The sequence below is a fragment of the Chlorocebus sabaeus genome, chromosome 10, assembly GCF_047675955.1.
Source record: "Chlorocebus sabaeus isolate Y175 chromosome 10, mChlSab1.0.hap1, whole genome shotgun sequence".
Classification (NCBI taxonomy): Eukaryota; Metazoa; Chordata; class Mammalia; order Primates; family Cercopithecidae; genus Chlorocebus; species Chlorocebus sabaeus.
Window position 1 is genome coordinate 44492277 of NC_132913.1, and position 25544 is coordinate 44517820.

A 25544-nucleotide genomic window follows, 5' to 3' on the forward strand; every position below is an offset into this window, starting at 1 on the left:
GACAGAATTTCACTCTTGTTGCCAAGGCTGGAGTGCAATGGCATGATCTCAGCTCACTGTACCCTCTGCCCCGCTGGCTTTAAGCAATTCTCCTGCCTTAGCCTCCTGGGTAGCTGGGATTACAGGTGCCCGCCACGATTCCCGGGTAATTTTTTGTATTTTTTTTTTTTTTTTGTACTTTAAGTTGTAGGGTACATGTGTCCAATGTGCAGGTTTATGTTGGTTTGCTGCACACCTCAACTCGTCATTTACATTAGGTGTTTCTCCTAATGCTATCCCTACTCCAGCCCCCCACCCCACAACAGACCGCAGTGTGTGATGTTCCCTGCCCTGTGTCCAAGTGTTCTCATTGTTCAATTCCTACCTATGAATGAGAACATGTGGTGTTTGGATTTTTGTCCTTGCGATAGTTTGCTGAGAATGATGGTTTCCAGCTTCATCCATGTCCCTGCAAAGGACATGAACTCATCCTTTTTTTAAGGCTGCATAGTAGTCCATGGTGTATATGTGCCATATTTTCTTAATCCAGTCTATCATTGATGGACATTTGGGTTGGTTCCAAGTCTTTACTATCGTTAATAGTGCCACAATAAACATACGTGTGCATGTGTCTTTATAATAGCATGATTTATAATCCTTTGGGTATATAGCTGGTAATGGGATCGCTGGGTCAAATGGTATTTCTAGTTCTAGATCCTTGAGGACTTGCCACACTGTCTTCCACACTGGTTGAACTAATTTACACTCCCACCAACAATGTAAAAGCGTTCCTATTTGTCCACATCCTCTCCAGCACCTGTTATTTCCTGACTTTTTAATGATCATCATTCTAAATGGCGTGAGATGGTATCTCTTGCGGTTTTGATTTGCATTTCTCTGATGACCAGTGCTGATGAATATTTTTTCATGTGTCTGTTGGCTGCATAAACATCTTCTTTGGAGAAGGGTCTGTTCATATCCTTTGCCCACTTTTTGATGGGGTTGGTTTTTTTCTTGTAAGTTTGTTTGAGTTATTTGAAGATTCTGGATATGAGTCCTTTGTCAGATGGGTAGATTGCAAAAATTTTCTCCCATTCTGTAAGTTGCATGTTCACTCTGATGGTAGTTTCTTTTGCCAGGCAGAAGCTCTTTAGTTTAATTAGATCCCATTTGTCTATTTTGACTTTTGTTGCCATTGCTTTTGTGTTTTAGTCATTAAGTCCTTGCCCATGCCTACGTCCTGAATGGTATTGCCTAGGTTTTCTTCTAGGATTTTTATGGTTTTAGGTCTAACATTTAAGTGTTTAATCCATCTTGAATTAATTTTTGTATAAGGTGTAAGGAAGGGATCCAGTTTCAGCTTTCTACATATGGCTCGCCAGCTTTCCCAGCACCATTTATTAAATAGGGAATTCTTTCCCCATTTCTTGTTTTTGTCAGGTTTGTTGAAGATCAGATGGTTGTAGATGTGTGGTGTTGTTTCTGAGGCCTCTGTTCTTTTCCATTGGTCTATGTATCTGTTTTGGTGCCAGTTCCATGCTGTTTCGGTTACTGTGGCCTTGTAGTATAGTTTGAAGTCAGGTAGTGTGATGCCTCCAGTTTTGTTCTTTTTGCTTAGGAGTGTCTTGGCAATGTGGGCTCTTTTTTGGTTCCATATGGACTTTAAAGGAGTTTTTTCCAATTCTGTGAAGAAAGTCATAGGTTGCTTGATGGGGACAGCATTGAATCTATAAATTACCTTGGGCAGTATGGCCATTTTCACTATTTTGATTCTTCCTATCCATGAGCGTGGAATGTTCTTGCATTTGTTTGTGTCCTCTTTTATTTCATTGAGCAGTGGTTTGTATTTCTCCTTGAAGAGGTCCTCCACATCCCTTGTAAGTTGGATTCCTAGGTATTTTATTCTCTTTGTAGCAATTGTGAATGGGAGTTCACTCATGATTTGGCTCTCTGTTATTCCTGTATAGGTATTTGATTCTCTGTTATTCGTGTATAAGAATGCTTGTGATTTCTGCACATTGATTTTGCATCCTGAGACTTTGCTAAAGTTGCTGATAAGCTTAAGGAGATTTTGGGCTGAGGTGAGGGGGTTTTCTAAATATACAATCATGTCATCTGCAAACAGGGACAATTTGACTTCCTCTTTTCCTAATTGAATACCCTTTATTTCTTTCTCTTGCCTGATTGCCATGGCCAGAATTTCCAACACTATGTTGAATAGGAATGGTGAGAGAGAGCATCCTTGTCTTGTGCCAGTTTTCGAAGGGAATGATTCCAGTTTTTACCAATTCAGTATGATATTGGCTGTGGGTTTGTCATAAATAACTCTTATTATTTTGAGATACGTTCCATCAATACCTAGTTTATTAAGAGATTTTAGCATGAAGGGCTGCTGAATTTTGTTGAAGGCCTTTTCTGCATCTATTGAGATAATCAGGTGGTTTTTGTCTTTGGTTCTGTTTATATGATGGATTACGTTTATTTATTTATGTATGTTGAACCAGCCTTGCATCCCAGGGGTGAAGCTGACCTGATCATCGTGGATAAGCTTTTTGATGTGCTGCTGGATTCTGGTTTGCCAGTATTTTATTGAGGATTTTTGCATCGATGTTCATCAAGAATATTGGTCTAACATTCTCTGTTGTTTGTTGTGTCTCTGCCAGGCTTTGATATCAGGATGATGCTGGCCCCATAAAATGAGTTAGGGAAGATTCCCGCTTTTTGTATTGATTGGAACAGTTTGAGAAGGAATGATACCACCTCCTCTTTGTACCTCTGGTAGAATTTGACTGTGAATCTGTCTGGTCCTGGACTTTTTTTGTTTGGTAGGCTATTAATTATTGCCTCAATTTCAGAGCCTGTTATTGGTCTATTCAGAGATTCAACTTCTTCCTGGTTTAGTCTTGGGAGGGTGTATGTGTCCAGGAATTTATCCATTTCTTCTAGGTTTTCTAGTTTATTTGAGTAGAGGTGTTTATAGTGTTCTCTGACAGTAGTTTGTATTTCTGTGGTATCAGTGGTGATATCATTTTTTATTGTGTCTATTTGATTCTTCTCTCTTTTATTCTTTATTAGTCTTGCTAGCAGTCTATCAAGTTTGTTGATCTTTTCAAAAAACCGGCTCCTGGACTCATTGATTTTTTGAAGGGTTTTTTGTGTCTCTAGCTCTTTTAGCTCTTCTCTGATCTTAGTAATTTCTTGCCTTCTGCTAGCTTTTGAATGTGTTTGCCCTTGCTTCTCTAGTTCTTTTAATTGTGATGTTAGGGTGTTAATTTTAGATCTTTCCTGCTTTCTCTTGTGGGCATTTAGTGTTACAAATTTCCCTCTACACACTGCTTTAAATGTGTCCCAGAGATTCTGTTATGTTGTGTCTTTGCTTACTGGTTTCAAAGAACATCTTTATTTCTGCCTTCATTTCGTTATTTACTCAGTAGTCATTCAGGAGCAGGTTGTTCAGTTTCCATGTAGTTGTGTGGTTTTTAGTAAATTCCTTAATCCTGAGTTCTAATTTGATTGCACTGTGTTCTGAGAGACAGTTTGTTGTGATTTCTGTTATTTTACATTTGTTGAGAAGTGCTTTACTTCCAATTATGTGGTCAATTTTAGAATAAGTGTGATGCTGTGCTATGAAGAATGAATATTCTGTTGATTTGGGGTGGAGAATTCTATAGATGTCTATTTGGTCTGCTTGGTGCAGAGCTGAGTTCAAGTCCTGGATATCCCTTTTAACCTTCTGTCTCGTTGATCTGTCTAATATTGACAGTGGGGTGTCAAAGTCTCCCATTATTATTGTGTGGGAGTCTAAGTCTCTTTGTAGGTCTCTAAGGACTTGCTTTATGAATCTGGGTACTCCTCTATTGGGTGCACATATATTTAGGATAGTTAGCTGCTCTTGTTGAATTGATTCCTTTACCATTATGTAATGGCCTTCTTTGTCTCTTTTGATCTTTGTTGGTTTAAAGTCTGCTTTATCAGAGGCTAGGATTGCAACCCCTGCTTTTTTTTTTTTTTTTTTTTTTTTTGCTTTCCATTTGCTTGGTAGATCTTCCTCTATCCCTTTATTTTGAGCCTATGTGTGTCTCTGCACATGAGATGGGTCTCCTGAATACAGCACACTGATGGGTATTGACTCTGTCCAATTTGCCAATCTGTGTATTTTCACTGGGGCATTTAGCCCATTTACACTTAAGGTTAATATTGTTATGTTTGAATTTGATCCTGTTATTATGATGTTAGCTGGTTATTTTGCCCATTAATTGATGCAGTTTCTTCATAGCATCAATGGTCTTTACAATTTGGCCTGTTTTTGCAGTGGCTGGTATGGGTTGTTTCTTTCCATGTTGATTGCTTCCTTCAGGAGCTCTTGTAAGGCAGGCCTGGTGTTGACAAAATCTCTCAGCATTTGCTTGTCTGTAAAGGATTTCATTTCTCCTTCACTCATGAAGCTTAGTTTGGCTGGATATGAAATTCTGGGTTGAAAATTCTTTTCTTTCAGAATGCTGAATATTGGCCCCCACTCTCTTCTGGCTTGTAGAGTTTCTGCCAAAAAATCTGCTGTTAGTCCTATGAGTTTCCCTTTGTGGGTAACACGACCTTTCTCTCTGGCTACCCTTAACATTTTTCCTTCACTTCAACCTTGGTGAATCTGACAATTATTTATCTTGGGGTTGCTCTTCTCAAGGAGTATCTTTGTGGTGTTCTCTGTATTTCCTGAATTTGAATGTTGGCCTGCCTTGCTAGGTTGGGAACGTTCTCCTGGATAATATCTTGAAGGGTGTTTTCCAACTTGGTTCCATTCTCCCCATCACTTTCAGGTACACCAGTCAGATGTAGATTTGGTCTTTTCACATAGTCCCATATTTCTTGTAGGATTTGTTCATTTCTTTTTACTCTTTTTTCTCTAAACTTCTCTTCTCACTTCATTTCATTCATTTGATATTCAATCACTGATACTCTTTCTTCCACTTGATTGAATCGGCTATTGAAGCTTGTGCATGCATCACAAAGTTCTCTTGCCCATCAGGTTTCCAGCTCCATCAGGTCATTTAATGTCTTCTCTACACTGTTCTAGTTAGCCATTCATCTAGCCTTTCTTCAAGGTTTTTACTTCCTTGTGATGGGTTTGAACATGCTCCTTTAGCTCAGTGAAGTTTGTTATTACTGACCTTCTGAAGCCTACTTCTATCAACTTGTCCAAGTCATTCTCCATCCAGCTTTGTTCCACTGCTGGCAAGGAGCTGCAATCCTTTGGAGAAGAGGCACTCTGATTTTTAGAGTTTTCAGCTTTTCTGCCCTGGTTTCTCCCCATCTTTGTGGTTTTATCTACCTTTGGTCTTTGATGTTGGTGACCTACAGATGGGGTTTTAGTGTAGATGTCCTTTTTGTTGATGTTGATGGTATTCCTTTCTGTTTGTTAGTTTTCCTTCTAACAGTCAGGTCCCTCAACTGCAGATCTGTTGGAGTTTGCTGGAGGTCCACTCCAGACCCTGTTTGACTGGGTATCACCAGTGGAAGCTACAGAACAGCAAATATTGCTGCCTGGTCCTTCCTCTGGAAGCTTTGTCCCAGAGGGACACCCACCTATATGAGGTGTCTCCCAGTTAGGCTATACAGGGATCAGGGACCCACTTGAGGAGGCAGTCTGTCCATTTTCAGAGCTCAAATATTGTGCTGGGAGAACCACTGCTCTTTTCAGAGCTGTCAGACAGGGACGTTTAAGTCTGCAGAAGTTGTCTGCTGCCTTTTGTTCACCTATGCCCTGCTCACAAAGGTGGAGTCTACAGAGGCAGTACGCCTTGCTGAGCTGCAGTGGGCTCCGCCCAGTTTGAGCTTCCCGACTGCTTTGTTTACCTACGCAAGCCTCAGCAATGGTGGACGTCCCTCCCCTAGCTAGGCTGCTGCCTCCCAGTTTGATCTCATACTGCTGCACTAGCAGTTAGCAAGGCTCCGTGGGTGTGGGACCCATCGAGCCAGGCACAGGAGAGAATCCCCTGGTCTGCCGGTTGCTAAGACAGTGGGAAAAGCACAGTATTTGGGCGGAAGTGTCCCATTTTTTCAGGTACAATCTGTCACAGCTTCCCTTGGCTAAGAAAGGGAAATCCCCAGACTCCTTGCGCTTCCCAGGTGAGGCACTGCTCCACCCTGCTTCAGCTCACCCTCCGTGGGCTGCACCCACTGTCCAACCAGCCCCAGTGAGATGAACCAGGTACCTCAGTTGGAAATGCAGAAATCACCCGTCTTCTGTGTCAATCACTCTGGGAGCTGCAGACCAGAGCTCTTCCCACTTGGCCATCTTGGAGCAGACCTCAATTTTTTGTATTTTTTAGTAGAGACGGGGTTTCTCCATGTTGGTTGGGCTGGTCTCGAACTCCTGACCTCAAGTGATCTGCCTGCCTTGGCCTCCCAAAGTGCTGAGATTACAGGCATGAGCTACCTCACCCAGCCTATTTCTTGCCTTAACTCAATATGCCCTTGTGTCAGGCTAAAAGACATGGTTCTCCAAAACTATATTTACTTCCTAATTGTCAGAACCTGTGATTATTACCTCACCTGGAAAAAGAGTAAATATTACCTTCTGAAGCAAGAGATGTGATGAAGGATCTTGAGAGGAGACATTTACCCTGAATTACCCAGATAGGCCCCAAATGCCCTAAATCACATGTATAAACACTTTTATAAAAAAGAGAGCCAGGCAGAGGTTTCACCCAGAGAGAGACAGAGGAGAAAGTAATGTGAAGACAGAGAGAGAGATTTCAGTGATGTAACAAGTCAAGGATTGCCAGCAGAAACTGAAAGAAGCAAGGAACTGAATCTCCCCTACAGCTTGTGGAGGGAGTGAGACCCTATTGACATCTTGGTTTTAGAATTCTGGCCCCCAGAAATGTGACAGAATATGTTACCAAGTTTGTGGTAATTTGTCATGGTAGTCAGAAGAAACTAATATAAATTTGGTATCAAGGAGTGAGGTGCTGCTATAACAAATACCCCAAAATACAGAAGTATCATCCAAGGAATGTCCAAGTTATATGGTTTGGATGTTTGTCCCCTTCAAATCTCATGTTGAAATGTGACCTCCAGTGTTGGAGGTGAGACTTGGTGGGAGGTATTGGATCACAGAGGGAGATCTGTAATGAATGACTTAGTGCCATCCCCTTGGTGATATGTGAGTTCTCCTTCAGTTCACACAAGATTTGGTTGTTTAAAAGGGTGGGAGACCTCACCTTGCTGTCTCTTGCTTGCTCTGTCATGTGACATGCCTGCTCCCGCTTTGTCTTCTGCCATGGGTAAAAGCTCCCTGAGGCTTCACTGGGAGCTGAGCACATGCCAGAGCCATGCTTCCTGTACAGCCTGCAGAACCATGAGCCCATTAAACCTCTTTTCTTTGTAAATTAGCTAGTCTCAAGTATTTCTTTTTTTTTTTTTTTTTTTTTTAATAGATGGAGTCTCACTCTGTCACACAGGCTGGAGTGCAGTGTTGTGATCTCAGCTCACTACACACTACAACCTCCACCTCCAGCGTTCAAACAATTCTCCCTGCCTCAGCCTCCCAAATAGCTGGGAGTACAAGCACCTGCTACCATGCCCGGCTAATATTTGTATTTTTAGTAGATACTGGATTTCACCATGTTGGCCACGCTGGTCTCAAACTCCTGACCTCAAGTGATCCTCCTGCCTCAGCCTCCCAAATTGCTGGGATTACAGGTACCTGGCCAGGTGGATTTCTTTAGAGCAACACAAAAATGGCCTAATACACCAAGGAATTAGGTAATAGGTAGAGGCTGGAAGAATTCTGGGAAGCATCATAGAAAAAACCTAGAATGCCCTGAAGTCACTGGTGGTAGAAATATGGCTATCAAGTATGCTGTTGGTGAGGGCTCAGAAGGAAGTGAGCAGCACAGTAGAGAAAGCTTCTATTGAGATTGCGCCATTGCACTCCTGCCTGGGCAACAGAGCAAGACTGTTTCAGAAAAAAATAGAAAGAAAGCAAGCTTCTATCAGTCATCTTTGAAAATATGTATGCTATCTTGAGCAGAATGTTGGCAAAAATATGAGCATTGTAAGTACTTCTGGTACAGGCTTAGAAGGAAATACAGAGCACATGATTGAGAAATGGAGGAAAGATGATCCGTGTTACATAGTGGCAGTGAGCTTGGCTTAATTGTGTCCTATAGTCATGTGAAAATTAGCAGAACTTGCCAATGATTAACTCGGATATTTAGCTGAGGAGAGTACCAAGTAAAATGTTGAGGATGCGGACTGTTATCTTCTTTCTGTTCAGAGTAAAACTGTGAGAGAAAATAGATACATTCAGGAAGGAACTGTTAAGCAGAATTTTCAGTAATTTGTTATGGTAACCAAAGTAAACTGATAAAGCTCTTAAGTGAAGAGAGGAATATCTTCTCATATTATTCAGAAATGCCAATGCATGGATCCTTTGTGTAGACTAATATTAGTTTAGACAGTCTATTTTAAGTTACCATTAGATCACTACATCAAGACACTGAATCAAAATGTGTTATTTTAATTATATGTCACTTGAACATTTAGGACATGCTCCTATCAGCCCTCAATTTATTTTTTTTAATATTGGCCTCAAATAATAAGAATAAATTAACTTTATCTTGAGCTCAAGTTCTTTTTTTTTTTTTTTTTTTTTTTTTTTTTTGAGACGGAGTCTCGCTCTTTCACCCAGGCTGGAGTGCAGTAGCCGGATCTCAGCTCACTGCAAGCTGGGCCTCGCGGGTTTACGCCATTCTCCTCCCTCAGCCTCCCGAGTAGCTGGGACTACAGGCACCCGCCACCTCTCCTGGCTAGTTTTTTGTATTTTTTAGTAGAGACGGGGTTTCACCGGGTTAGCCAGGATGGTCTGGATCTCCTGACCTCGTGATCCGCCCGTCTCGGCCTCCCAAAGTGCTGGGATTACAGGCTTGAGCCACCGCCCCCGGCGAGCTCAAGTTCTTAAACTCACCGATCAATGATTTGTGAGTCGTTCTTTTGTTTGTTGGTTGGTTGGTTTCTTTGCATTTTGTTTTATTTGTTTGTATTTTAAGACATGGATTCTTGGGCCCTCTGCAAACCTTGTACATCGATTTTCTGGGGCTGAGGATTGGATGTTTATGTTTTTCTAAGGCTTTGTCAATTGTTATGATAACCATTTAAGAAACCACTGATATTATGAAACATAGCTGGATTTGTCTGCCATTTCTTAAGTACTCCCTATGTGTCAGATATATATTAGATGAGCTTTACATAATATTTATAGGTAATCTTACAGGTACATGTTTAATTTCAGCTTTGTAGTTGGCAAATTGAGGTTCAAAGAAGTAGTAAAGCTGTTCCAAATCCGTAATTAGAAAAACTGATATTTGAGCACATATCTATTTCCAAAACCCATTCTCCTACAGAAAAACCAGCAGTAAAGTGAAAACATTATTTGTTCACATTTCCTTATATATCCTTTCTAGGTGGATGATGTGGGTAAGTCATTTAACTTCCCAAGATTTAGTTTGCTCTATTTGAAGAAGTGTATAATAATATGTATCTCAAGCAGTTGTCATGAAGACCGAATTCAATTATGTACAGAATAGCACTCTGGCAACACTAGAGTGCCATGCAAATGTGATTTGCTTTACTATGGTTTTTGCTCTTACCTATTTTTATTTATGGAATAAGTAAAGTGTAACCATGTTATTTGGCAGAAGTGCCAGCTCTCACAAAATGCTGTATCTACTGCCAGCTGCTTCTATTCTTGTGGATCTAAGGCTTCCTCAATGGTTACTTTTGGAGCCAGACTGGATCAGTGTTCATATCCCAGCTCTGCCATTTACTAACAGTAGAATCATGGACTAGTCTTTCCATGATTTTGATTATTCACCAATAGAAAGAGAAAGAGATGCTGGTAATTTGAGGTCGACATTGAAATAATATGGAATGCTTATAATGTTTATGATCATCATCATTAATGATCACATTACTGACAGTAGCTGTGTTAGTAAGATGGAAAATACATTTTGTGAGGTTCTACTAGACACTGCCTATGAAGAGTGGCACAGGCAGGGGGTGAAAGAATGCCAGCAGTGAGGCAGTGTATTCCGCAGGGCATGGGAAAAAACCCAGGCCAGTTGCAACCCACCTGAATACTAACTCCCACTGTAGCCTGGATTGCATTCCTATGCCAGCAAAATGGTTTTTCAACTGTGGCTATTCTGTAGCAGAGTATCAACAAGGGAGCCGCAGATAGGGAAGCTGAAAAGAGTTTAATTATTTGGCACATATATATTATGCCATAAGTACATACACAAGCAGAATGGGACAAAAGAATAGATCCCGTGGCACTTGGCAGATGACCAGTTGGAAAGGCAATCATAAACTACTTGGGAACATTAAATAAGTCAGAATGCTATCTTCTAACATATAAACTAGTAATGATAGCAGTAACTACCATTTCATAAATTCCTGTGCCAGGAACCCTGCTAGGCTTTGTATGTACATTATCACTAGGCTACAAAACTCTATTGAATAAGAACCATTTATTACCTCATTCTACAGATGAGGAAATTGAGGCACAGAGAAGTTAAAGAAGGCATTAATGGTTAAAGACCTGAGAAATATTGGCCATGAGATTTAAAATAGAGTCTAACTATCTGTAAAGCCCATGTCCTTTCCACCGCAGTGTGATGTCTCCATGGGACATTCTCATGTCTTGCATCTCTAGTCCTTTTATAACAACCACTGTTACAGGTAATCCTTCTGCTTTTTTATTTTGCATATACCCCTCCTCAAGAAAAGGTACATGATAAATAATAAAATCATCGTTGGTATATACAAATAGATGATTGATAGACCAGACAGATCGATGACAGACTGTGTGTGTATATGCACACCATCACACTCTGTGACTTTTTAAACTATCTTGTGGATCTCCTTAGCACATCTCTTGTGCTCTGCTTATATTCCGGCCCAGATGTACAGAGCAGCTAGTTCACAATAACCTCCCAACCACCAGTGTCATCATGTGCTTTGTGGATGAAGTGTGGTCCACTCTCCTGAGATCTGTTCACAGTGTCCTCAATCGCTCTCCTCCATACCTCATCAAGGAGATTCTGCTGGTAGATGACTTCAGCACCAAAGGTAAGAAAACCACTCGGGCTATCTCTTGAAATGTCAAAGTTTGGTGGAAGCAAAGTTTGGTAGCAGTTTGGATGGCAAAATTACAAGATAATTTGATGAAGCATAAACATTGTACAAATGCATTGTTTTATGTGGAGCCTCAGAGACATAAGTCTAAGCATCCGTGGACATTAAAAGTCATCTGGAGCTCTATTCAGTTAGTTGTCTCAGTTGTAACTCTCCTACCATGTTGGAATGATCTTCTAACTATGGCTCCTTGGAGATGGGTACTTTGAAGTACTGGAGTTTAGATGTCCTCTACAATTGCATAAATCTCTTTTAATGGAATCACAATTAAAGGGAGGCCTTGCCTACTGGTAATAACTAGAGTTACAGTTAGACTTTATGGAAGGCAAAGAAATTGAGGTCTTATGGCTTCTTCCTTGAGAGCAAGGCATATGATGTGTTCAGTTAAGTGTTAAGAAGACAAATTGCCAATAGGACAAGAGAGATGAGGTGACTCCAATAAAGTTCAAAAGAAGAATCCACCATAGCCTTTACATTCATTTTTGTTTATTACAGTGAAGAATCTCACTCTTTAGGTTGTCAAATAACTTGTGTGTGTAGGTGGTCTGACAGCCACATTACAAATTCCCAAAATGGAACCCATTTTTCAGAAAAGTTTAGAAAATAGCAAAGACTTGGCAATGCTAATATATTTAGCCTTAAGCTAAGTCTTAGCCTTGAGCTGTGACCACAGCAACATGGGAAGTTTCTTTAGCTTCAGAGTTTCTACCATAATCACATTGAGCTCAAGAAACTGTGGGATGACAGAGAAAAACTGGCTGAAAACATAAAACGTGGCCTTGAAAGCATAAACAAAAATAGCACCCAATTAGAAAGTAGATAAGAGTCCCTTCATGAGGGGTAGGTCCAGATTCTGTGGGACCTGAAGCTTATTCAGTTTTCAGAGTCCTAAGAAAAACTTTCTTAGAAAGTTTTCTGGAAGCCATTCCGACCTAGGATAGCTGTCAATAGCTTAATTACACACAGAAGTGACTATAAGTCACATAAACATGGCTCATAAAGCCCCCAGAAAACTGTTCCTTTAGCTGGATCCCTCCATAGCCATCTAATAAGACAGAAAAGGTGTAATGGAAGGGGATGTCAGAGTAGGAAATGAAAGGGTCTTATTTGCACACATTGTGTAGCCTCTTCCTTGGGTCATGGAAAGGGCTTTTGCAAGAGGTGGGGCTGAGAGTAGAAGCAGAATTGTGCAGAAGCCTAAGCTATATTTATTTTAAGGCCAATCCTCCCCTACCTTGACAAATACTCAGAAAGGTGTGCCCTCCACTGTATCACCTTGCAACACTGAAAACAAAGATTTGGGGTTTGAAAAATCAGACAGCTTTGAATATTGAAACGAGACAGAATCCTTCCAAGAAAATGACATCAGAAAATAAAATTATGACCCAAGGAATAAAATTCAGTGATGATGGTAATGTCATAGTTTTTGGCATTTGACTTCGGAAGGCACTTCTGATACTATCCAGACTTAGCTAATTCAAGTGTTCCTGGTTTATCTTTACTCTGATGTAGACTACCTAAAAGATAATTTGGATAAATACATGTCCCAGTTTCCAAAAGTTCGGATTCTTCATCTCAAAGAGAGACATGGCTTAATAAGGGCCAGGCTGGCAGGAGCACAGAATGCAACAGGTAAGAAGCTACTCATTTTTTTGTGTGTTACATTTTGTTTTAATTTAAAATGTTTCTCAAACATACAGAAAATGTGAAAGACCAGCACAATGATGCCTATGTATACATCACTTAGTTCCATCAGTTTTAAAGTTTTTATAATATGTGCTCTATCATAAACACACATAGACACCTATTATATATACTTTTTTCCTGAACCTTTGAAAAAGAAGTTACAGACATCATCATACTGCACCCCTAAGGACCTCAGTAGGCGTCTCTGAAGAACAGGAGCATTCTCTTAAATAAGCACAGCTTTCATAACTAAATATGATACCTACTATATGCTATTTTCAAGTTTTGTCATTGTTCCCAAAATGTTTTTGGTTTTGGAATTTTTTTTGTTTTTTTTTGTTTTGTTTTTTTGTTTTTTTGACAGAGTCTCGCTCTGATGCCCAGGCTGGAGTGCAGGCTGGAGTGCAGTGGCGCTATCTCAGCTCACTGCAAGCTCCACCTCCCAGGTTCAGGCCATTCTCCTGCCTCAGCATCCCAAGTAGCTGGGACTACAGGCACCCGCCACCACGTCTGGCTAATTTTTTGTATTTTTAATGGAGATGGGGTTTCACCACATTAGCCAGGATGGTCTTGATCTCCTGACATCGTGATCCACCTGCCTCAGCCTCCCAAAATGTTGGGATTACAGGCTGCAAAACGTTTTTTTAAAATTCAGGAACTAATTAAGTTTCATACCCTGCATTTGATAGTTTGGTCTTCTTAGTCTAGAATAGTCAACTCCTCACACTTTGCTTAAACATTTGTGTGTGTGTGTGTGTGTGTGTGTGTGTGTGTATTTTAAGTTCATGCCATTTGTTTGGTACAACTGACCATGTTCTGAAATTTTCAATTTCCTCTTGTTACCTGCAGGATAAATGTTTTTGGAGTGAAAATATTATATAGAATGCTACTACATAGGTGATAGAAATGGTATACATCTCATCAAGAGGCATATAATATAACATAATATCACCAGTATTGTTGATACTAACTTTGAGAAGTTAGTTAAGATATTGACAGCTAGATCTTTACTTTGGGAGTAAGAAGTAATTTGTGGAATGATACATTAACCCATGAGAATATTCTGTTTTTCTTACAATGTTTTACCCAATGGTTTTTAGTATCCATTGATGATCCTTGCTTAAATCAATTATTACACTGAGGACTGAAAAATTGCTTTTCTATAATTCATTCTTTTTTATTTAGCTGGCACTCATGTGTAAGGAAAAAAATCTCTATCTCTCCCTCTCCTGTTTTCTAACTCTTCCTCCCTTCCCCCTCAACCTCCCTCTCCCCTCCCTCTCATCCCCTCACCAATATGGATTTATGGCTTAGAAGTTAAATGTGTATTATATCACCATTATTCTTGTTGGTGTTCAAATTGTCCCAAATTTGGTCACTAGGAGCTTCTTCAAGCCTGCGCTTTTTTGACCTGACCAATCAGTATTTCAAGATTTCATAAAGTTTTAATTCTACAATCCTCACCCCTCTCTTCTCTGACCCATGTCTGTTCTTCCTAGGTTTTTTCTGCCTTCCCCAAAGGCCATATGCCTTCTTTTCCCCTCCTTTTTTTAGTGTGCAGGTGTTGTTGAGTGAATGAGAAGTGAATCTATTTTATGAGTATTCTACAAACAACATCAAACATTTGGGTTCATGCTCATAAGTTTCTAAGGAAGGATCTGTGCCCTGTGATACTAGCTGACTTATATGCTAGGTGCCATTCTGAATACTTCATATATTAACTGATTGAATCCTCACAATAACTCTATGAGATGGGTACAATCACATCCTCATTCTACATATGAGAATATAGAGGTGCAGTGAGGCTGTGCCTTATGCAAGCTCACCCATCTAGTCAGTGGTAAATCCAAAGCTGGCACCTGAATGCCCTGACTCCAGAGGCCATCCTCTTATCTACTACACCTTGAGGGCTCTAGACACTTAGTCACTACTCCGGCCCTGTACGCCCTGCTTTTACAGTTCTTCACCAGCTTAAATTCAAGCATGTTCTGATGGGAAATTATCTGCTTACGTGAGTTTAATTTTCTCATAACTGGACCCCATATTTGAAGCTCTTCTCATTTCATTGGGTTGCTAACAAATGTCTTCTCTTTGTAGAGGAAATTTTAAGTGAACAACAAATACATCACACCAAAATTGGCATTGCAGTGACAGTTAAGATTCTTGATGAGAGACTGCATTCAGAAAAATCTAATGGCATTCCATGCTTAATTTCCTTTGGAAAATAATTATCTATAAATGATGTACAAATAGGATACTCAAGAACTAGTTTAAGTAGGAACTTTTGAGCTGAGGTCTGGGTGAAGACTATTCCCAAGCAAATGGAACAAGAAGTACAAATGTCCTAATGAAGAAATGAGCTTGGCATATTCAAGGTAAAGAAATAAGTTCATTTTGACTCATGGGTGCTGACCATGGGGAGAGTCATAAAAGATTCATTTGGGGGGAAAGAAAAAAGCAAGTTTTTCTAAAGTTTTGTGCATCACTTAAAGATTGTAGGCATTATTCTCAGTATAAGGTGAAGCCAGTGAAGAATGTTAAATGGGAACAAAACTGTCTAATGTACATTTTGAAAGTTCATTTTGGCCACTGTGTAGATAATGGATATTAGGAAGATGAAAAATGAAGCAGGGAAGCCAGTTAGGAGGCTATTTTAGTTGTCCAAGTACCAGGGAGGTGCCAGGGTAAATGGGAGAAATGGTCAGCTTCATCATAGATTGTGCACATGGAACGTATAGGACTTGCCATCAGATAGGATGTGAAGAGAATGAGAGCAATCAGAAACAAACCCTAGGACTGGTATCTGAACAGCTTGGTGGGTAGTAGGCTCAAAATTGGAGGAGCAGGTTTGGAATTGCAGTTGAGTTTTGATTTTGTCCATATAAATTTGAGATGAAAATTAGATATTCACATGCAGAAAGTAGAATACAGAACCAAATATGGATTACTTATTTAAAAATATTCTCTCTGCCTGCATGGAGCACAGAGTATGTTAGTAATGGCCTCCGACACAGTCCAAACTATTAGACGACATGGGTGGCGTGTCTTAGAAGGGGTGTTATGAGCTTGATTAAAGCAGTTGCAACTGCTTGCTCAAGTGTTTGCAGTTACATTCATAAAGTAATTTCTTTGAATTTAGCAAATCTGAATGTAAATTCAGATTCATTAACACCCTTGAGAATATTAGCTCAGTAACTTTCAAACCATTTTGATGATGACTTGTGTAGAAATAAATTTTTCATCACAATTCACTACATGTGTAATCACACATATAACTACAGTAGACATTTTATCAAATAACATATGGAATAGATTCTAATATCTTCTTTTCTATGTTATTTATTTTTTAGATCCTGGCCAATCTCAATAAATTGATTTAGTGATTGATTCACTAAGAGGATCTACAGCTCTCAGTTTGAAAAACCCCAGCTAGGTGTATCTTAATTGCTTGCCACTGCCTAGTAGAGTGATGCTTCCCAAACTATCTAAAAAGGACTTTTTTCCCCTAATTTCCATTTTTTTATTGACCTACCCCTTTGTAAATTATAACAAATATTAATTACTCAAAAAGGAAAGTAGATATATAAAACACAAACCCATTTTTATTATATATAAAATATATATGGCTGGGTGCAGTGGCTCACGCCAGTAATCCCAGCACTTTGGGAGGCTGAGGCAGGCAGATCACCTGAAGTCAGGAGTTCGAGACCAGCCTACCCAACATGGCAAAACCCTGTCTCTACTAAAAATACAAAAAATTAGCCAGGAGTGGTGGTGGGTGCCTGTAATCCCAGCTACTCAGGAGGCTAAGGCAGAGAATCTCTTGAACCCGGGAGGTGGAGGTTGCAGTGAGGTGATATCACACCACTGCACTCTAGCCTGGGCAACAAGAGCAAAACACTGTCTCAAAAAAAAAATAATATATATATATATATGCATATGTATCTACATATATATAAAAACAGTTAATAAATAATAAATTTATAAATTTGGCAAATTGCTATAAAGTTTCAAAATATTTGTTCTCAATTTCTATTGCTATCTCCCTGTAGACAGAAGGGTCTGTGACCTACACTTTGAGCAGCATTAGTGGAGCTTAGGTACTTGAGAGTTTGGAAAGAAGAAAGGTGTGTCTCGATGTATCCTTGCCCAGGGATACATCCAATGCCAGGAAGTACACCTGTCCCCTGTGGGGAATTCAAGGCAATGCAGGATCAGTTTTAGCAGAGAATGTAATTCAGAGACTGGCATTGAGCAGAGATGGCAGGCGGGGTGGGTCCTCTCAAACTCCCCTGGGTGTGCCACAGCTCTCAAGAGTAGAGATAAGTAAGAGACTAAGAGTCTCCTGAAGAGTTCCTGTAAATTAGAGGTCAGCAAAGACAGCAGACAAAAATTTTCTCGAGGATGCCTCACCAAACAAAGAGTTTAAAGATAAGAATCTGAGTCCAGAATCTGACAGGCCTTGGCGCAACTGTTCCCTAAAGATTTTCCCTTTAGGACTCAAAAGGGAATTAACAGGCAAGGGTGAGATCCAGAGATCCAAAGACATGCAAAAATAGAAGTCAGATGGCCTATTTTGGTCCCATGGTATTATGAGGCTCTCTAAAGGTCTGCAGGAGGCTCTCTGAAAGTCTGCAATCATCTGCAAAATAATAAGGGGCCAAGCACTGATCTGCCTTACCATTAGCGATGTCTACTATGCATTCCATTTCCAGGGCATGTTAGTTCTTCATCTGAATCTATTTCAGGCAAAAAGATTAGGTCCAATCAGTTGCTTGCTGTGAATGAGGAGGTTGAGAGGCCCAAGTAGGATTTCAAAATTTGACAGGTAGGCCAGGGGCAATGGATCTCTAAGAATTGCTCACTCTATGAAGCCAACAGAATTAAAAATATGCAGTAAATGAAATATCAGGGAACAAGTAGATCACCCACATTCCTTCCTAGTATGGAACAGACCAAGTGATTTACTGCCCTGCCAAGAGGAGTTACAGTCAGGCAGTAGAGAGTCAGAGTAAATATTAGGTTTTCATTTCCTTCATGACATGGCGTTTAGCAAAATTCCTGACATTTCTATGAGCATTCTAAATAATCACTTGGCTAACTTTAAGTAACTAGACAGGTGACATCTAACTCCTAGCAAACTCCAAGGTCTCCTAAAAAGCAACAGTAGACATCTTTCTGCAAACTTTTATAACTTGTATCTGCTGCAGGTAAAAATTATTTCCTTAGCGTTACTTAGGAGGCATTATGTAAAATTAAATGGCATGCCAAGCCAACATCCCTCGAGGAACCCTTGACATAACCATCCAGCATTAACTGGTTCTGCAGCAATATTCCAGGCTGGTACACTGGATATAAGTGGGGGTCCATGCTCAACAAGGACCCAAAATTGTTTGGCACATTGAACAGTTTTATGTTGCCCCGCACCCTCCAAATTTTTAAGTTACAAATGAAACCCATCTGTAAACAATCCAGTATTATTGTGACCTATCCTTAGAAACAGAAAATCCTACCAGGTAGCAATCAAGATTGGACTAAAATTTTATATTCTTTAACCAACCTCTCCCTATATCCCCTCTCCCCTACCCTTTCCAAATCTAATGCTCTATAGCACTATAGGGTCACTATAGTTAACAATAGTTTATTATATGTTTTCAAGCAGCTATCAGAGAGGATTTTGAATGTTCCCAATACACATAAATGATAAATGTTTGAGGTGATTGATATGCTAATTACCCTGATTTGATCACTACACATTTTGTGTATCAAATATCACTATGTACCCCATAAATATATATAATTATTATGTGTCAATTTAAAAATTTTAAGTGATTGGGTTGATTATTCCGACAGTAAATTATACTAGCCATTTTTAAAGAATTTAGGTATCAGGTAGATCTTAGAAATATCTTTAGAGGGCAAAGCTCAAAAAGGTTAAGTGACTTATCTAAACTGGCTAGGAAAAGCAGAGCTCGGATTGAAGGCTATTGTATGTAACTTTAATGCTATGCTTATTTCACTGTGCTTCTCAGCCTCTCCAAATCAGGAACAGTGTGTACAATGTCCATAGACAATAATCACACCAATCAGAAATCCCACCAAGAGTCAGCTACACAGAAAGCTCCCTGTTTTCTCACCTAACATAGTCCTAAGATCTTATTTTAAAACAAAATGTCTGAAAGTAGAGCAATAGCATGCATGCATGGGAGGATTCTCCTCTTCCCCAAAATAAAACAATATAAAATTCCAGACTGTTTTGAGCAGATGCTGCTTCCCTTAGGTCCTGGCAGCAAATGAATGAGAATTTTCATAGGGATCTGGGCCAGGTGGGAAGTGAATGTAGGTTTGGGAACCCATCCTGCTGCCACTGGGGACTGAGAAAGATAATCCAGGCCCCTCTGACTTCATAAGGCTGCTATGGGGATAGGGACAGGTGGTATAGTAAACACTGCTCTTTAAACTCTAGGTCTGAATGGACCACAAGTAGAAATCTTATTTTTTGTTTTTGTTTTTGTGTTTTTTGTTTTTTGTTTTTGAGACAGAGTCTCGCTGTGTCACCAGGCTGGAGTGCAGTGCCTCGATCTCTGCTCACTGCAACCTCCACCTCCCAGGTTCAAGTGATTTTCCTGCCCCAGCCTCCTGAATAGATAGGGCTACAGGCACACACACAGGCCCAGCTAATTTTTGTATTTTTAGTAGAGATGGGGTTTCACCATGTTGGCCAGGATGGCCTTGATCTCTCAGCCTCATGATCCTACCACCTCGGCCTCCCAAAGTGCTAATGTATACCACTAGCCAAGTGGACTTTAGCAGGCCATGCTTCATACACCTACATGACCCTGTGAGTCTTCCCATGACCGGGGAGAGGGTTGTCCCAAAGGTGCCATCCCCAAAGGACACCCTTAGGAGATGGCTTAGTCCTTTTGGGCTGCTAAAACAAAATGCCTTACACTGATAATTTATAAATAGCATATATTTATTGATCACGGTTTTGGAGGCTGGGAAGTCCAAGATCAAGGCAGTAGCAGATTCAGCGTCTAGTGACAGCCCACTGTCTGCTTCAAAGGTGGCACCTTGTTGCTGTGACCTTACATGTTGGAAGGGCAAAAGGGGCTCACAAACACTCTCCAGCCTCTTTCATATGGGTACTAATCCTACTTAAGAAGGCTCCACCCTCATGATCTTATCACAAAGGCCTCACCTCCTAATACTATCACCTTAGGGTTAGGTTTCAAAACACGAATTTTGGATTGACACATACATTCAGACCATGCAGGGGACAATACCCTGTCATTGTCAAACAAGCATTAATGCCCTGAAAATAGGACCCTTCCAGCCTGGTCAGGAGATGAAACTGCTATCTCCAAGAACAGAAGACTACATGGTGGGGGAGTTGCCTCTCACAGATGGTTTCACTAAACAGACTCCTCAAGAACACTCCACACCAATACCTTACCCTGATGCAAAAATGCCATTGTTAACCAAGTAATTATTATGATGCTAAATTCCATTAATTGAGAGGTAGTTTGCAGATTTCAGTGATAATGATCTATCATCTAGATAACTGTCCTCATTTTGTTCTCTAAGCCTTGCCATACCCAAAGCTCTGCCTCCTTCTAGCAAATTTTAAGGAATGTAATCTATGGAATGAGCTACTTGTTTTCTAATATCACATTGCTGTTTGTTAGCTGTGCAACCATAGAAAAGTTACCTAAGGTCTTTGTTCTTTAGTTTCCTTGTCTCTTAAGTGGGAATAAAAATTAGTTCTATACTGCAGGGTTGTTGTAAGGACAACATAAAACATCCATGAAGAATGTTTAGAACGGAGGCTGGCATAGAACAAACACTTAGATGATGGTTGCTCTTACAGGTATGTCAAGAGCTGAGCTGAGCATCCAGGTATCAAAGTAGTCAATTAAAATGATAAACCAAAATGAAATCAGTAGTCAAGCCTTAATCCCTTACTGCAACAGTATCAGCAGGAGGCTGAAGAGGAGAAGGCATTGGCTCCTCCTGTGTTCCATTTTTCCCCCTGGAATGTTGCTGAGTAGTGGATCAGAGCAGACAAGAGGGGCAGCTCACTGCCTGCCCAAGGAACCCAGCACAAAAGGGTCCTTCTGTTATGTGGCCCTGGGATCCAGAGTAAGAAAGGGAAAGGCTAGGAGTGGGAAAGCACTGAAGAGTGAGTCCGAGTTGAGCAAAGTGTCTTCGAGACCCATTCCCTCTCCAATAAAATGGTCCTGGCAGAGGCTTTGGCCTGAATGGAGGCACCTGGGTTAGGAATGCAGACAGGCAGAAGAGCAAGTCCTGCAGCCGAGTGGAGGGTCTGAGTCCTGGACCACAACTCCCTTTAGAAACTTCAACACACTGGCTGGGCACCAAGTCTGAGTGAGAAAGCAGGTTTCCCCCATGAGCGCCCCACTAGGTAGAGCCTTTGTTTTACCTGTGGTTGGGCCTGAAAGATCACACATAGGATCTGGACCAGGAGCTTATTTCCTACGTTGTTACACTCTCTCACACACACATCACACCACACACACACATATACATACTTCACTTGTATAAGATCCTCTGGAGCAATGTAGATGCTACTGAGGTTTCACTGGGGAGGGAAAGAGTGTTACTTCACACAACTAAGAGGGAAAAAAAAGAGTTCTTAATACTACTTCTGGTCTCCAAGTTTCTTTTCCTTTTATTTTCTTTTTCTTCCTCTTAAGTCTTTTTAAAAATTGTGTAAAATACATAGAATATAAAAATGGACCATCTTAACCATTTTTAAGTGTACAGGCCCATAGTGTTACATATGTTCACATTGATGTGCAGTCTACATGACTCTTTTTACCTTGCAAAAATAAAACTCCAAACTCATTAATCAGCAACCTCCCATTCCCTACTCCCGTCTCCTATAACTCTTTTCCAGTACCTCCTAGCCTTGCTGGTTCGTCCACTTTAATTTCTTTCATCCCTATTGTGTGAAGTAATTTTTCCTCTTCATCATTCCTAAGGACAAACTTGTCATCTCAGTCTCTCTGCTTCTTAAAAACAAAGTCCCAAAACCTGCACCCCCAGCGTTAATGGGCACACTCTCTTAGAGGGGACTTCAGCAACTACCTTTAATACCAAGTATTCTTTTCAGATTCTTTTACCCATTCTAAATGGCTTACCAATTTTTTCCAAACATAAATTATGTTTGCACCACAGGACTCCTAGGAGCAAAGTTCCTCTCATTTCAGTGTGAAATGAAATTATGCTGACCACGAATTCAGAAAAAAAAAAAAAAAAATTACTGCATTTACAGCTACATTTCTGGAGCAATCATCAATACTTTTGAACATGAAGTACACACATTCAGTATACTGTATTTTCAAAGATTTTTGTGTTTTTGGCTCTCTAGGTGATGTGTTGACATTTTTAGATTCTCACGTGGAATGTAACGTTGGTTGGTTGGAACCTCTTCTGGAAAGAGTGTATTTAAGTAGAAAGAAAGTGGCCTGTCCAGTAATCGAAGTCATCAATGATAAGGATATGAGGTAATATTGACACATTCCACAAGATACTTCTAAGCACATATGTAAACACAAGCAGCAGAAAGTGCTGAGTATATGCCCAATATGTGCATTTTTTGAAAATCCAAAACATATACAGCTTACTTAAATAAATGGAAAAGCATGGTCGATATCTTGGGATCAGAGTCTGCTGATGCAATAATCTATCTGGTCACTACAAATTCTTAACTCTAAATACCAATAAATCCTAATAGTCATTAACTGTTTTTTCCCCTTTATATTTAGCTGAACCCACAAATATTTATTTACCTCAAGTTTAGTTCTTATTTCTGTGGGAAACACGTATGTGCTTCTAAGTTGCCCTTGTATTTTTTTTTCTTCAAAACTGGCCAGAACAGTATTAAAATAAAAGTATAAGTTAAGCACAAATAATCAAGCCAATTAGTTACTAAAGCAAATTGTACTTGTAAATGTTCTTGAACTATTATTAAAAGGTGGTGCTCTAAAATCATCATAAGCACTTGTTTCATTCATTTGACTACGTTGTGAAACCAAATTGATAAAGTACATAAAGATTTATATAATCCCAGATAACACTTTGGTTTTTTCTTCCTGGATTAGTTACATGACAGTGGACAACTTTCAAAGAGGCATCTTTGTGTGGCCCATGAACTTTGGTTGGAGAACAATTCCTCCAGATGTCATTGCAAAAAACAGAATTAAAGAAACTGATGCAATAAAGTAAGTGTGTGAAATTTAAGACTAGAAAGCAGTCATATATCTTTTTGTAAAAGCATAAAAAATTCTACAAAACAGCTTATTATTCTATAGAACATTAAGAATCACAGTTCTAGCCAATAGATTATCAAAGCAAACACAATATTCCTGAGAAATTTGTTCCCAAAACTAATTCTTCACTGGTCATTTGTACCTTACTCAGGGCTGAACACACAAAAATTCACTAATGCTATCCTGTCCCCTAGGATTTGCAACCTAAGAAACACAGACTAGCAAAATGTGCTGCATACATACTATATAAACACACATAATATTAAAGTAAACATAAGTGCAAATTAAAAATAATAGTAATAGAAATATCATTCTAATGATAGCAATGGTTAGGATTTTCTTTTACAGCCTAATCCTACCCCCTCCATGAGAGAAGTGCCAAATTCTATGAATAAATTTAAAAATCGATTCAGAAGCTGGATATGAATTCAAGTTTGGGCTTTTATTCCCAAGAAACTGCATCAAAGAACACAGCTTAGACCTGAAGCTGAAGTGGAGGCTTCCCATTACTTCTTCAGAATCTAGGCCTGCAGGACAAGCATTCAGCCAGCCACAGAAAGAGCAGCAGGGAGCTTAAGTTTTCCCTCTTGTAGTGACCACTTAAGCAGACACAAGCAAGCCAGCCCCAAGAGAAAGCCAAGCCCAGACTGCATTGAAGCATGTTTTCCCCAAACTTACCCCTCAATCAATCATACCACCTTCCTTGCCAGGTGTGATGACTTCAGAATTGTTCCACCAAGCAAAGAAGTGAAGGTTCTACCATTTATTAAGCACTCTGTGCCAGGCACCTAACTCTCTTCCTAACTCTAGGAGGCAGGTGGAAGTATTCACCTTAAAGAGGTGAGGAAATTGAGACTCAAAAGCATTAAGTAATTTTCCCAGAGATCCACAGTTAATGAAAGAAGAATTTGAGACTCAAACCCAGAACTACCTGGATTTAACACTCTTATTCTGCACCTACACCTAAAGAACCTCTGCTTTTTCCAAACTCTCACGTTGAGGGCCAATACAGTGGTTGAATTCAGACTACATTCAACATAATGTTAGGAAGAGAATGCATTCTGGATCGACTAGTAGGAAAATTGGAGTGCAGAAAGAACAGGAACATAAATGGTGGCAGAGGGGAGAGAGGCATGGGACAGGAATTACGTCCCCCTTGAGATTACTGTATACACTAAGCACAAAGCAAACTCTCCACAGAAACTACTTCAGCTGGCTGAGTGGTGACCACCATAGGAAGTGATTCCAGTCTTCGCTAACTGCTGACTAAAATATAGTTTCTATTCTCCATAATCAATATTATTAGTGAAGGCTCTGGAGACAGTTTGAATCTCCACTCTGCTACTGAGAAGTGGTATGAGCTTGAAAAGACTACTTATCATCTTCAGCCTCTATTTCCTCATTTTTACATGAAGACTCATAAAAGTAGCTGCTACTTAGATTGTTTTAAGAACTGAATCAGATAATACATAAAGTGCTTTGAAAGGTGCTTGCCATATAACATGCTGTCGGTAAAGTTTGTGTGTGGTTGTGAGGCAGAAGAATAGGGTCTGGAGGCAAGAACCTTGAGGCCAATTCATGCCGACTTCCTGAAGTCGAATCAAGGAAAAACACCAAGGTCTGGGGGGCAGGGAATCTAAGACCAATTCCTGCTGACTTCCCAAAGCTGGATCAAAAGGAAAACACCTGGGTCTAGGGGCAGGGGATCGAAGGCCGATTAACACCCACTTCCTAAAGCTAAACTAGGAGGAAAATTCCATTTCCCCACACCCGAGTAAAAAAGGATCAAAGGCTACTCTCCCTACAGCCCTTCCCTTCCACCACCTCTCAGACAGAAAGGGAGGGTGCCTTGGACTGGCCAAGCAGGGACCTTCCCTTCATCTGCATAGGGCGCCAATTCACCTCAGCCTTTCATTAGCCAACCAAATCCTTCATCCAGATAAGGGGCAGCCGATAGGGACCTCGAAAGGAGTACTCAGAAAACTTTGTAACCCGTTTGCTCCGGCCCACTCCCACCCTGTGGAGCGCTTTCTCGCTTTAATAAATCCCTGCTTGTGCTGCTTCGTTCACGTGTTTCGTTCCTTTGTTAGTGTGTTTTGTTCAATTCTTTGTTCAAACTACCCAGAACCTGGATAACTCACACGCACGGCCTTCCTTCCGGTAACCGCGAGAGGCAGTACAGTGGAGTGAGTGGCACAGCGTCCCCTCAGACTGCCCAGAGCAAACCCAAGGTGTCAACTGTCCTTGGGAAAGTTTCTTACCTTCTCTGTGTTGCCGATTCCTGAGAGCTTGCTTGGAGGTTCTAGCAGGGAGCGCAGCTGCTCGTACACCCTTGAGGGAAGACCGGCCCTCCTGTGTCGGGGATGGTCGTCCTCTTCCACAGAGAAC

At 40.4% G+C, this 25544-nt stretch overlaps 1 protein-coding gene across 1 annotated transcript in view; it reads left to right on the forward strand.

The window, feature by feature from the left end:
• The window catches only part of GALNT5 (polypeptide N-acetylgalactosaminyltransferase 5), a 62276-nt gene that overhangs the window by 15939 nt on the left and 20793 nt on the right, over positions 1-25544 (forward strand). The window contains exons 2-5 of the mRNA XM_038002101.2: positions 10943-11109; positions 12688-12807; positions 22256-22391; positions 22989-23108. Coding sequence (XP_037858029.2) covers positions 10943-11109; positions 12688-12807; positions 22256-22391; positions 22989-23108 — 543 coding nt within the window. The remainder of the gene's footprint in view (positions 1-10942; positions 11110-12687; positions 12808-22255; positions 22392-22988; positions 23109-25544) is intronic.